General features: G+C 40.0%; 1 protein-coding gene across 4 annotated transcripts in view; it reads left to right on the forward strand.

The window, feature by feature from the left end:
* AKAP7 (A-kinase anchoring protein 7) overlaps positions 1-13,546 on the forward strand; it is a 102,175-nt gene that overhangs the window by 59,704 nt on the left and 28,925 nt on the right. For all 4 annotated transcript variants that reach the window (XM_066614597.1, XM_066614587.1, XM_066614606.1 and 1 more), the window contains one exon: positions 2,520-2,667. In XM_066614597.1, the coding sequence (XP_066470694.1) occupies positions 2,520-2,667 (148 nt within the window). The remainder of the gene's footprint in view (positions 1-2,519; positions 2,668-13,546) is intronic.

Below are 13,546 nucleotides of genomic sequence, written 5' to 3' on the forward strand. Positions count from 1 at the left end.
CTGTGGGACGAGGGCTCCCTCCACTGCTTGCTGTTTCATGTCTATGATAAAGTAGCGGCAGCAAAGCAAAGGCCAGCCTTGCTATAGGCCTTGAGCTATTGCAGGACCTTAATTCATTCATATAAGTTCATCTTTAACATATTCATTTATGTAAACGTATGTAAATTTATTCAAATATTAAATGTAAATTACTTCTTTTTTCCCCCCAGCCCCCAACACAATGTCAGAGAGATTATGTGGCCCTCCTGCCAAAAACTTTGGACACCTCTGCTTTAAAAGAAAATCCTTATTTTAATAAATTTACATTAATAAGCAGTTTTTCTACAGTTAGTATCTAAAATATCATGCAAATGAAATCTGTAAGAAATCCTGTTCAATAAATAGCTCTCTCTCTCTCTCTCTCTCTCTCTCTCTCAGACACACACACACACACACACCCCAGCACTGACAATTAGCGTTCAAACTATAGCATCAGTTGTGCAGTACTTCTATTTGGACCTGCATACTATCACCACAGTATACAGCATGAAGAATAAAACAAGTGAAAGGCCTTCACTTGCTGAAAAAGTAGTATATGAGGTTGCCTTTTTCATATCCCATTGCCAAAAGAATGAAGCCTAGAAACTTAAAAAAAAAAATCACTTTCAGAAACACTCATGTGGCTCATGTTTATTGTTTATCGATTGGATGCTTGTATCACTTATCAGTTATGAGGTAATCATGATGTATTTTTCTTAATATCTGACTGACTGTGTGACAGGACAATATTTATATGAACCCAGTCAATACTTCTCTAGTCTCTGCACGTTATATTTGAGTTGCAAGAGTCTGTGAGGAATTAGGAAATACCAAGGGCAACTCACTTGTAGTCCACATAATTTACCACTAGATGTCATCACCATTTCAAGAATTAGAAAAAGGAAAATAACATTTTGGACTGTGTACGGGACTAACCACATTTTGAGATCCTTGTTTCAGCTTTCTCTGGAAACTTTCTCAAAGTTAGCAAGTTCATTGTGTAGTTAAACTTATAGGGAACTGAATATTGTGGCTGAAACATAATAGATGACCTGTATTATAATTAGAACTAAATGTAAAGAAGTTCAGTGTATCATTTTTCTTTAACTTGTATTTTTCTTTTATTCTAATTGATCAAAAGAAATTTATTTGCATTGTATACCTGTGTTTTTGAGGAAAGTACACATTAAATAATCAAAGTCCATTCAAATAATTACATATTTCTTTGAAACAGGCTTAGGGCGCAATCCAGACCTGTAAGGCACATTTGCGCCTCCTTGAGAGGAAGTTGGGCCAGCGCTCCAAGAAGCGCCGGCCTGCAGAGGCTGACATAAGCCTCCGCGCCGGCTTCCTCTTGAAATCTTGTGTTGGCCTGGCTGGGCCGATGCAAGCAGAAAAGGTAGGTGGGGGGAGACAGGGAGGAGATGGAAGGGAGGTGTTCCTGGGCGGGGGGAGGACTGGCGGTGGGTGGCCCTGGGGGCGGATGGGCGGGGAGCTGGCGGTAGGGCTGGGATCCTGCAGTTATGCCGGATCCCTACCCCTGTTTCCAGGGAGAATGGAGCAGCTTCAAGCCGCTCCACTCTCCTTGGACTTGTGCCACCTAAAGAGGTGTCGCATGTCCGAGGAGACCCATAGAGGCCAGCAGCCCTTACCCATAGGTAAAGGGAAATGTTTCCCCATACCTCTGACTGAGCTACTTAAGGCCACTAAACTGAGCTGGATGCAGCACAAGCCTCCTGGCTTGCCTGTTCGAATGCAGGATAGGATTGTGCCATTAATGTCTTAGGACCCAATCCTATCCAACTTTCCAGCACCGGTGCAACTGCAGTGCAGCCCAAATATAAGGGAACAGTGTTCCCCTATCTTGAGAAGACCTCTGAATGCCTCCCCACCACAGGATGTAGTGCACACCCCATTGGCACGGCTCCACCGGCACTGGAAAATTAAACCCTCATAGGATTAGGCCCTCATTCTTCTGCTGTTATATATTCAATACTTTCCCCATATACCATAACATGCTTAGCACAGACAGCTTCTTAGGATAAACAAAAACTGGCAACAATTTCTCACACACAGAGCAATGATGGAAAATATACTACACAAAATGAATGCACCAATGCATCAAGTACAGGAGTAGAGTACATGATTTAACAAAAGTGATGCACAGTTGATAATTGGCTTCTGTTCATGGATCTCCTCTACTGCGTAGGCAAAAGAACATTGCAGGAGGAATTATTGTCTGCTTTGACTATGACAATATAGCTTAGTGCTTCATTTGCTGCAACTTATATATACATTAGATGATTAACCAGAAAACAAACAATTTTATTTAAAAACTATTTTGTTAAAACTTGTTCAGGAGAAGTGTAGGAAAGGAATATCAGTTTATACAAGAACAATTTCATTATAAATTACTATGAACACTGATGGTTCTATACTGGTATTGTAACTACAGCTAATAATAATTTTACTCGTATGTGCTTTTTCTTTGATATTTCAAGGGAGTGAAAAGAATTGATCCAACCTTGTTTGAGGATTTCAAGAGCCATTATTTTGGAGATGAGACCCTGAATCGTCTAGATCTTTGCTCTATGTTGAAGAAGAAGCAACCAAATGGCTACTATCACTGTGAGTCCTCTATCAGAATAAGTAAGTACAATATATTTCTTAAGGTTTTCTTACTGTGGTGGAAACTGAAAGGAAGTTTTGTTACGTATTATCCTACCTTTTCTTAAAGATAGGCTGATGTGTGTGAAACATTAGCTGATTTCTTTGAGAGTTCATGTAGAATACAGTGTAAGGAGGCAAAAAATAGAACTCTAGGCTAGTCTTTTGTTTGCATAATAGTATCTGTTCTTCAGCCACTTTAGAAGAGTCAAGCTAACGGAAACTGTTTGAATTTATAATTATCAAGCTGATGCTTTAATCAATTTGATTAATAGATTAATAAACTAAATCTATAATTGCAGATTAAAATAGTGGATTAATTGGACAAGCTAAGATTGAAGGGCACAGTTCCATGAAGTATATACTTACATTCCTCCATGCTGTGCCAAATTTAATGGAAAAAATACATAAAGGTTTTTGAATCCTATTTTGAATGCTATTTGAATCCTATTTGCATGGAAAGTTATTTTGCATTTCTAGATGAAACTATTGCTTTCTAGCAGTGAGAACAAGAGGTAACCAAAATGGACAACACTCAGTTTGTTTTTTTTCAGACACCTTTATTAGGCATTATGACAACACTCAGTTGAAAACAATGTTAAGAATTTGTTTAAACCTATTTTTTCCATAGTACTGATAAGAACTTGCTTTCATCGGGATGCACACTTGGATGTGAACCCTGATGCAGATGTTGTCCGTTATTTTTATTTGTTGTCATTTGTTTCCAGTGCAATATGTAGTCTGTTATTAAACCTAAACAAGAATGTGCACATCTAGGCCCCTATAATTCATGGCTCACCAACCCCTATTGTCCCATTGCCCAGCAACCACTGTGGGGCAGGATAGCCTACCAATGTAAACCACCTTGAGTAATATCTGAAGAGAAATTAAAAGATGAGAAAGGCAGTAAGTAAGTAAAATAAATGAATAAACTTGGACCTGCTCCAGTGGTATCGCAGTGAATCTGAGTTGCTCTTTGCAGGCGGATCAGACTTAGAAAGGCTTGGATTAGTGTGCACCACTACCACTGGACCCTACACCCAGTTTCGAACCATTCTGCCCTCCTTGTTCTCCCACCGCCTTGTTCCATCGCTTGTGCTGGGCTTACCTGCTCTGGCAGGCCTCCTGACGTCTGCCAGAGCGTTAGGGAAGACTTCGGTCTTACAGGAGGCGCGCCACCTGATAACTTTGCTGCAAAGCACTTTACGCCTGCTTTGTGGCAGCCTGTGACATCCTTCTGATAAGATTGGGCTGTAACATGCCTAGACATACATAGCTTGAATGCTGAGCCTACCCTGAATTTATACTCATGCCTTTTTGACCAAACATACAACTTTTTTCAGAGAACAAATATCAAATTCAACTCATTCTTCCTATTTCCAGCAGAAGATGGTTGTACAGAGAACTGATTAGCCGAACCTTGTAACAAATGCAAAGTCATTTATTTCGCCAATGGTCAGACATGCCTTTTTAAAGAATGAAACAAAACACTACCCTTTGAGCAAGAAGCAAAACTCTGCACTGAATTTGGGCTAACATAGGAAAAGCAAATGGGGGGGGGGATAGAGCTCAATCAAGCATAACTCCAACCCTGTTTCTTATGGGTAGGTAAGTTTGTATGCAGACGCCCTAAAACAATATTCATCTGTAAACATTCTGTATACAAACGCAGCAACAATGGTATATTGTTATCAGACTGCATCTCAGAGCCCAATCTTAAGCTTATTGCCAGTGCACATGTTGCAAATGTGCCATAAGGCATGTTTGGAGGGGCTTAGTGCTAGGTCAGCGCAACCTTGTGCTGGGCTAGCACCAATAGTAAGTCACCTAAACCACGGAGAGGTAGGTGGGGGCATAAGGGGAGGCAGGGAGGAAGCATTCTAGGGCAGGGGGAGGTGGGGGGAGGATGGGGAGAGGGCGCGGAGGAGGGCGGGACCAGTGGAGCTCAGTTCCACCGGATCCTGACCTCTGTGTCAGGCCATGCAGCCTGACACAGAACTCTTTGATTCTGTGGCAGCTTCAGAGCCCCATTGCAGGGCTACTTTCCTTAGAGCTGCCAGCAGCTGCTTGGTTGTGCTTAGGAATGCTGCAGCAGCCATTTTCTGCGCCGCAGCAGCCCCACACTCTAGACAGCTCAGGATTGGGCTGTTAGTCAGTTTGTATCTATCAGACTGTATCTATCAGTCATGACAAATGGAACTAAAGTTTTATCACTTATAAACATAGAAGTACCAACATTAATTTTAAAACATAGTAAATAAAACACACCATGCTTAAACTTTTCTTTCTGCATATGTGTGTTAAGTATTCAGTTTCAAAGAAAGAAAATATTGACTTGTATAAGAGTGCCAAGTGTGAATAGTCAGCCATTAGAGGGCTTAATTTCATCTGAGAAAGTGGAATTCTATTGAGTCTCATGCAGTGGATGTTTTTCTTCATATTACACTGCTTGTAATCAGCTAACTGGTCCATTGGGTTGGACAAGTCAAACGCATTCAGTGTTTATGGTTATCCCCTTTGTGAACTTAGAGCATAATATGTTTCTTGTATTGAACAGCTTGACATGGATTTTGACCTCAGGATAAAAATTCTTAGAAAGATTCTTCTCTCATATACCTGAAACAACATAGAGCAGATATTTCTGGAAATTTACCCTTAAAGAATTTATAGAGAGGACACAACAAACCGTAGAGCAAAGGGAACTGTTTCATATTGTGACTTCTTGAAGAGTGAATGCAATACTATTTTAGAATTACTTGTGCTAAAAGTTTAAGGAACCAGGAAGCTACGCTGCAGAAGTCAACACTACGAAGGCAATTCCTTGTGATTTCTAGGAAACTTATCCTCCAAAATAGATCCTCCAAAAAAGTAAAGTCTCTGAAATTGCATTGCCTTAATGTTTCTGTACATCTGAGCTTTAACAATGTCCAATCATATTTTAATTTAAAATATAGTGCTTTAAGTCTTGCATTTGAATTTCTTTTATGTTGTATATAAAATATCTAATATATGCTTTACAAAATATGAGATAAGAATTGTAAAGTATAAATTTACTTTATATAAATTATTAGGTGATCATTTCTAATAAAAATATTGAACAATTATACTTGCATTGTATAGTTTATCTGATTACCCCGTTTGGTACCAGAACTAAGGGCAAATATTGTGTGTATTTACCTTTATTAAAGTGCAAAGTGCTATTAAAATTTACCAGACTATTACGAGCAGTAAGCCTACGCACCCACAGAGACCTTTGGAGACTGGCAGTCTCCCTTATGTATATTTAATTGGAACGAAACCCAATAAAATTCAATACTCCCCAGTAAACATACACAGGATTGTTCCCTATGATTAATAGTGCATTGTGACACAAACTCTACTCCATAGGAGTGTAAATAATATCTTAGGGCCCAATCCTACCCAACTTTCTAGCACCAGCGCAACTGCAATGCAGCCCCGAGGTAACAAATGTTCCCATACCTTGAGGAGGCCTCTGTGACTGCTTCCCCAGCACAGGATGTAACACATGCCCCATTGGCATGGCTGCACCGGCACTGGAAAATTGGTTAGGATTGGGCCTCATTCTACTCTGAAAGTTGCATATACTGTTTACTCATCTAGCTAGTGTCTCAAAAGTGTAACAGCCCAATCCTAACCATCCTTTCCATGGCTGAAACTAGTGTTCCGACTCACATGGTCTAAAAAAACAGCCACAGTTAAAACTCTAGCTGCTGCATTTTGCTCCAGCTGAAGCTTCCAAACACTTTCAAATGTGGGCTTACAATGGTCAGATCTGCTTTCTCCAGGAATGGAGAAATGGATAGCATACCAGTCTCAAAGGTGCAAAACCACCCATCTGATTACAGTTGCCACCTGGCCATCAAAGAACAAAACTGGATCCAGGAACACTCCCCAACTGCAAATATTATTCTTCAAGGGGAGTACAACCCCTTAAAAAGAGGTTACAGGTCATGCCTTGTTATCCACTGGGGTTCCGTTCCGGAACCTTCAGTGGATTAAAAAAAATCAGTGGAAACCAAAACTGGAAAAATAGCTTTAAAGACTCACTTCTAGGTTTCTTGCTCCTCCATTGTCACCCCAGAATGCATTGGTATAGACACTGTACTGCACTTAGCCAGTATAGCATCTATAGCAATACATTCAGGAGCAACAATGGAGGAACAAGAAACCCAGATGTGGGTCTTTAAAGCTATCTTTAACTGTGAGAGGCTTGCAACAAGTGTGGTTGAACAGCGCAAAGGTAGGAAATGGGATTTTTATGCTTTTTGTTCCTTGTTACAAGGCAATTAAAGGTGGAACCCAGTATCAGTGGATAACGATGCACAACCTATATACTGTATACCTTTCCCCATGTCAGTTTTCCTACTGACCAAAAATGCCTTGGTCATCTTTGGTTTACAGCTATAAAGGGGCTGTGGCATGAGAAATGAGCCTTAAATTCTGCAATCCAAAGTAGAGTGATACCTTTATTTTAGCAGAGACTCTGAGGTAAATGAGAATAAGGTATAGGAGAAACAATTTTCTGTTAAGACGGCAGGGTACTCTTTGTTTTTGCTCAACATCTGATGGCTATCCAAATTCTCCTGAGATTACTGTGAGAATGCAACATGATTACACAGAGATTCTGTCTGCTGGCTGTCAAAGCCCTCTGAGGTATTCTAAAATAAGATACACAGTTGTGCAGGTCAGTGCTTCAGAAATAACATGAGCGTTACCATCAGAATATTTTTTAGTTTAATATCATTGTTAAACATAATGTCTAGGCCAGTGGTTCTCAAAGATTTAGCACCAGGACCCACTTTTTAGAATGAGAATCTGTCAGGACCCACCGGAAGTGATGTCATGACCAGAAGTGACATCATCAAGCAGGAAAATTTTTAAATAATCATAGGCTGCAATCCTACCCACACTTACCCAAGATTAAGTCCCATTTACTATCATTGTTAAAAGCATATATATAGTAGTCTGTTAAAAATACAGATCTGTAATATTCCCCAAATGTACTCAAAATTCCAGACCTACCCTCCTCACAGATTATTGAATCCACAGAGGGCTAGTGTTGCACTGCAACAACTTACCTGAGTTCTGTGCCTGGCCTTCTACAGGTTGTGTGCAGCCTCCTCAGAACATCTCCAGACGCTACCAGGAGTGGCCAGTGGAAACCAGAAGTGCCTTATGGTCATGTCTGGGAGGCCTTCTGAGGTGCAGGGAGGTTGCACCCAACCTCTCCATATCTCAGAACATCTTCAGAAGTGTCTGGAAGTAGCCGGTGTGAACTGGAAGTGTCTGCCAATTGTGTCCAGGAGGTCCTCTGAGGCCCTTCAGCTGTGGGCTCAGCATTTGCAGATGATCAAATCCACAGATGCTGAACTCACTGGGATAAGGAAGGCCCACTGTAGTTATTAATGTGAATTACGTCAACAGTCAGATATTGATGGATGCTATATGTCAACTGTCAACTTACAGTCAAATATCATTGCATATCAATTGTCAGACACCAACTGTCAATTAGGGTGAACTATTAAAATTAAATACTACTACTACTACTACTACTACTACTACTACTATACTCCCAGTGTCCCTTTGCTCAGTTTCACCTCTGCAAGAGGCAAGATGGGGAAGAGCTCAACTGTTTGATGCACTGGTGATTAAGAGCATTTGCTGCTTCTGCTCTGCTCACTGTTCAAAGCTCAGGTGGCATCTCGCCCATCTCACTCACCCTACGGATAGTCTGGGATTAACTGGGCTGGGAGGAATTTTTTTCTTTTCATTCTATTGGCACTAAGTTGGAAGTCTTCCCCCCCCCCCCCCACATACCCGAGATTGTTTCCTGAAGAGTGATGTTAGCCTAGACAGGGTGGTCACCTCTGTCAGATATAAGGTGGAACTGGGAGTAGGTATGCAAAGGCCAGAGGGGAGGCAGTACCAATCTCAAAAGGCGGTCTGGCTCAGGGATGCTATCTTGTGACCCCCTGAACCTGAATTGCAAAGTCCATTCTAAACCTTTCCAGCTTGGAATGAGCTGAGCAATTTGGCTGCCTTGATCCCCTTTCATCATTTGGTTGGGAAAACCAGACATGGGCATGAGTCAATCTCTGGTTAGAGACAAGGTGCTAATGACAAAAGGGAAAGTGAACAGGTGCATCTGTCTCCCTAAGGGTAGGTACCCCCACAAAAGGGGGAGGAGTTTAACAGGATCCTCTGCAGGATTTATGTTGGCTTCTGTAATCAATGAAGTGGCCTAATTCATATCAACCAATTATCTTGTTTTAAGTCATTTGTGGGTGCATGAAGAAATGCTATTTCAGTTAATTGAGAATGAAAGGCCAGGGTGTGTATGTGTATGCTTAACCCTTTCCCTACTCATATTTTTCACTCCAAATTGCATGTGCTTTATGTGTTTGATGCCCTGTAAATAAAAATGGCACTGAAGGGATGATTTTGTGTTGGAAGAAGGGTTGCCCCTGCCCCTACGTCTTCAATCTGTAGTATCCCTTCCTGAAGTGACTTTTCAAACAGAAATATAAACAGGTCATCAGGCTTTAGCTCCATGTGTTAGTACATTAAGTTTGTCCCCAAGGTATGTGTGTATTTTCTTCAATAACTGTGTGTAAGATTAAGAGCAAAGGAAATAGCTACTCAGCTTACTAAATATAGCTGGGGAAAAATTGCTGGCAAGAATGGCAGGAAGTAGAATTGCCATAACAATGCTGTCCTATTTACCAGAATGGATAGTCCCACTGGTAAACCATGGATCTTCTTAAGGTTGAAGCAAGCAGGACTTGATCTGAGAGACCTGAAAATATTTTTCTTTGTGAATATTTCTAGTATATGTGCTGCTATAGTAGCTGCTGATGCATTTTAAGGCAAAGGAGTTTCATGTTGTCCTTACTGTAAGACCCCAATATTACAGTAGGGATTTGAAAAGATGCAAAGACACAGAACAAAGGGCTTTGTGTTAGCATTTCTTAATAATTAAAAATTAAAGCATGATAACATTTATAGTATTACAGGTACTTTCAACTTTATAGTTATTGCTTGTATCTATTAACTATTGTAATAAATTCAGCATAAATTAGCTGCCAGGACCATTCTCTTCTGGCAAACCTTTTATAACTATGGCGTTAATTTAAGACTGGCTCTCCATTTACTTTTTCTGTTTTTCAATCTATTCTTGTTAAAGTTTTAGTGCCATTTCTGTAATTTAGTAACATATTTTTTTTTAGTTGTAACTCACTTTGAGAAAAATGCTGAAAGGTGGGTTATACATTTGCCAAATAAATAGCATTAAGAATTCATCAATTTCTACTTTCTATAGGAATATTTACTGTAGAATATCTCATCAAATTAATCTGTAGAATTCTTGTCCTTTTGACAATTTCTTTCAGTAGATATGAGTATAGTGCATAACTATTTGGTGTGTAATTTTGTATTGAGTTCAGTGATGTGTGAATTTTGCCTGCTAAATTACGTTTTGAATGGGGGCATGAAATAACTTATTTTTAATAATTAAGCTCCTTGACTCCCAACTTGAAGTCCTCTATTTGTTATTGACATTCTGATACATAATGGCAGCAAGGTATAAGAAATACATTTTAATCATTCACTAATAATTTCTGGTGCATTTTATTTTTGACATGTTTGTTTATCCCAATGGTTTTAATTTAAATTCCAAAAGCACTGAATGATGGAGTAGTCAAAAGCTTATTTCTCAGAGCACAGAAATGGCAACTATGCTAAGCTCCTAAAATATGCTAGGATATTTGGGTTAAAACCTGAAATAGATTCAAAGTGGTGTGTGGCTAGGGAACAATCTTGTTAGAAAGCACTAAGATAAAGCTGCCTTTGAAGCTGGTTTTGATTTAGTTAATATACTTATAAAAGATTTTCTTTTAACAACTTTGATATGTTCTGCTTATTTGAGAAATTGCTCTCAGAATATCAGTTTTGGTTTCTGCAAGCACTATGGCCCAGTTTTGAAAATGTTTTTGTTAAGAAAAAAAAAAACACTGCAAACCAGGGGAAAAAACAAATAACAATCTGCATTTTAGGGAAGCATTACTGTCTAGGGATTTTCAGTTTGGGAATAACATTTGAGAAGTACCAAGTTCTTCAAAACTATCAAAATTTCTGCCTGTAAAAACAAGGCTGAACTCAGTATGTTACATACATCTAAAACATGTGAGAATTGCTGTTTATAGAAATTCTGTGAAATAGGTTTAATTAATTTCTGTGAATAAATTTTGGAACAAGGGAAGACTATGTGATGATTTTTGATTCTTAATACTTGCAGCCTTGTCTAAAATCTGCCTTCTTATAAAATACGCATATGCACACATGCATATTTTTTGTGCTGCTTATTTGCTTTAAGATCAGAATAGAATTGTTTTTAACTGTTATTCCTCCTCATGCATGTACTCTCCTCTCTAATGCTGTGCAAGTAGTTTTATATATTGGAATTCATGTCAGCAGAGAAGGGGGTTTCCAGGTGACTTCCTCTCAAGTGAACTTATGGCCCAATCCTGTCCATGGAGTGCGCCAGCAGAGTACAGGGTCTGCTGGCACACGCAAACATGCCATAAAGCACATTGCAACAGCATGCCACTTAGTAGCACTGGTGGGAAGGCCAGATTCTTCCTACCAGCGTCAGCATGAAGAATGGCACCTGCTGAAGCAGGTAAGTGTTGCCCTAAACAGTGCAGGGGTGAGGGGAGGGTGGGGAGAATGTGTAATGGGGGAAGGTGGCAGGGGGTAGGGAGGTTGTTGGATTTGGCCCTGGAAAGGGCAGGATTGGTGGCACCAGCTATATAGCTGGTGAGGTCCAAGTTGACCCATGGCTGCAGGTGGAGCTTTCCCTGGGTCATGGAGACGAAAGTCCCTTACCTCATGGAAACTTTCTGCCTGTTAAACTTCCCCACTGGATGCAGCGTAGCCTGTGCTGGCACCACTGCATTAGTGTGGGGAAGTTTAGGTAGGATTGAGCTATCTGTCATGAGATTATAACTTATAGCAAGAAAAATAGCTTTCCTTACCTACTGATTATGAAGTCACATAGGCTTATGTATTCATGGAAAAGACTGAGGGGTTTCATCTCTAACAAATGTAGTTGTGAGCATATTCAGGGCTAATCTGGGAAGAAAAATATGTGGAGAAGGAGGAGAGGAGCATGCTGCTAGCTCCACCCCACTAGGCTTTTGGCTCTTCTTGTGTTCACACAGGTTCACACAGAGATTGTCTTCAGGGGCAAGTAATGACTATACAGAGAGCATGGCAAAGTACCCATTGGCATGGTGCAGGGCTAGCTGGCCCATTCTCACTCCCATCTCCATATGTTTCTGTCCCCAGATTTAGAACTGGGGTTATTTCTGAACTGAACTTCTGTGCATACATTAAAAAGATATGCCTGCTGTATTTGTGTAGTGAGAGCATCAGAGAGATTGTCTTGGGTGTGTGCATGCATGTGAGTCTTTAAAATTAAAGCCACTTCTTGAACTTCAGAAAGTTCTTTTACATTATGAAAGCTCATTACAGCTCATGACTCAACACAAATGGCCCCTGCAAATGAAAAGGAATGTGTTGATCTCTGGAGAAGGGAAAAATGCATCCCTTTAAAATCAGTTTAAAAAACTGAACAGCCCTTTAACAATAGCTTCCATAATGAGAGAGAGAGAGAGAGAGGGCAGCTGGCTGACATTCCATCAATCCTCTCTCCAGCAGAGCCTTCCCTTTCCTCTGAGCAGTGAAAGAAAGATGCTTTGCATTGGTGAAGGGAGGGGCTGAGTGAAGTACCTTTGTAAGCTCTTGGAGGACAACTGATTGATGGATTGTCTTCTTAATGACTCTTATTTTACATCACAAAGGTCTGTAAGGCTGTTTTTCAATCACTGGAGCAAAGAAACTTTGCTACTTTGAAACTTTGCAGTAAATTGATTTGCTATAGTACATTTTTTGCCATCCACATGAGTGCTTGGAACCCACACGAATAATGAGAATCAACCTCTATTTTCAATTCAGTTATTGTTTCATTTTAAGTTACTTGTAAGTCACTATCATTAATGTCTTCTCCTACCTTGCTCCATTTAATAACATTTTCACATTTTTGTCATTTTGTAATTCTGTGAAAATACCTTGTGTGTTGTTTATAAGAGCCTGAGAGCCAGGTGATGGCAGGGCACTTTAATATTATAGTAGTGTTATGCTAATGTTTTTAAAAGCTAGAAAATAAAATATAATAACTGCTTCCATAAATGGTTGGAGTTTAGTGGATTATGGTGTATTACACAACTCTTTTTGATAAGTCTTTTGCAAACAAATTCCTAATGCTATGAACGTTTCAAATTCCAGTGGGTGACAAATCCAAACATCCATTAAACTACCTGATTTTTTCAAAGATAGCTGGAAATAGAAATATACATAACTTTTTAATTTCAATTAGATGATTTCAGTGGATATTTTAATTACATGTTAGATTTTTCTTTAATAAAAATTTGACATTCATTGGTCACTCCTGGACGATTTTTAATGAGCTCACTTACAGTACATAAGAACATAAGAACATAAGAACAGCCCCACTGGATCAGGCCATAGGCCCATCTAGTCCAGCTTCCTGTATCTCACAGCGGCCCACCAAATGCCCCAGGGAGCACACCAGATAACAAGAGACCTCATCCTGGTGCTCTCCCCTACATCTGGCATTCTGACTTAACCCATTCCTAAAATCAGGAGGTTGCGCATACACATCATGGCTTGTACCCCATAATGGATTTTTCCTCCAGAAACCCGTCCAATCCCCTTTTAAAGGCGTCTAGGCTAGACGCCAGCACCACATCCTGTGGCAAGG

The sequence above is a fragment of the Tiliqua scincoides genome, chromosome 1 (assembly GCF_035046505.1).
Source record: "Tiliqua scincoides isolate rTilSci1 chromosome 1, rTilSci1.hap2, whole genome shotgun sequence".
NCBI lineage: Eukaryota > Metazoa > Chordata > Lepidosauria > Squamata > Scincidae > Tiliqua > Tiliqua scincoides.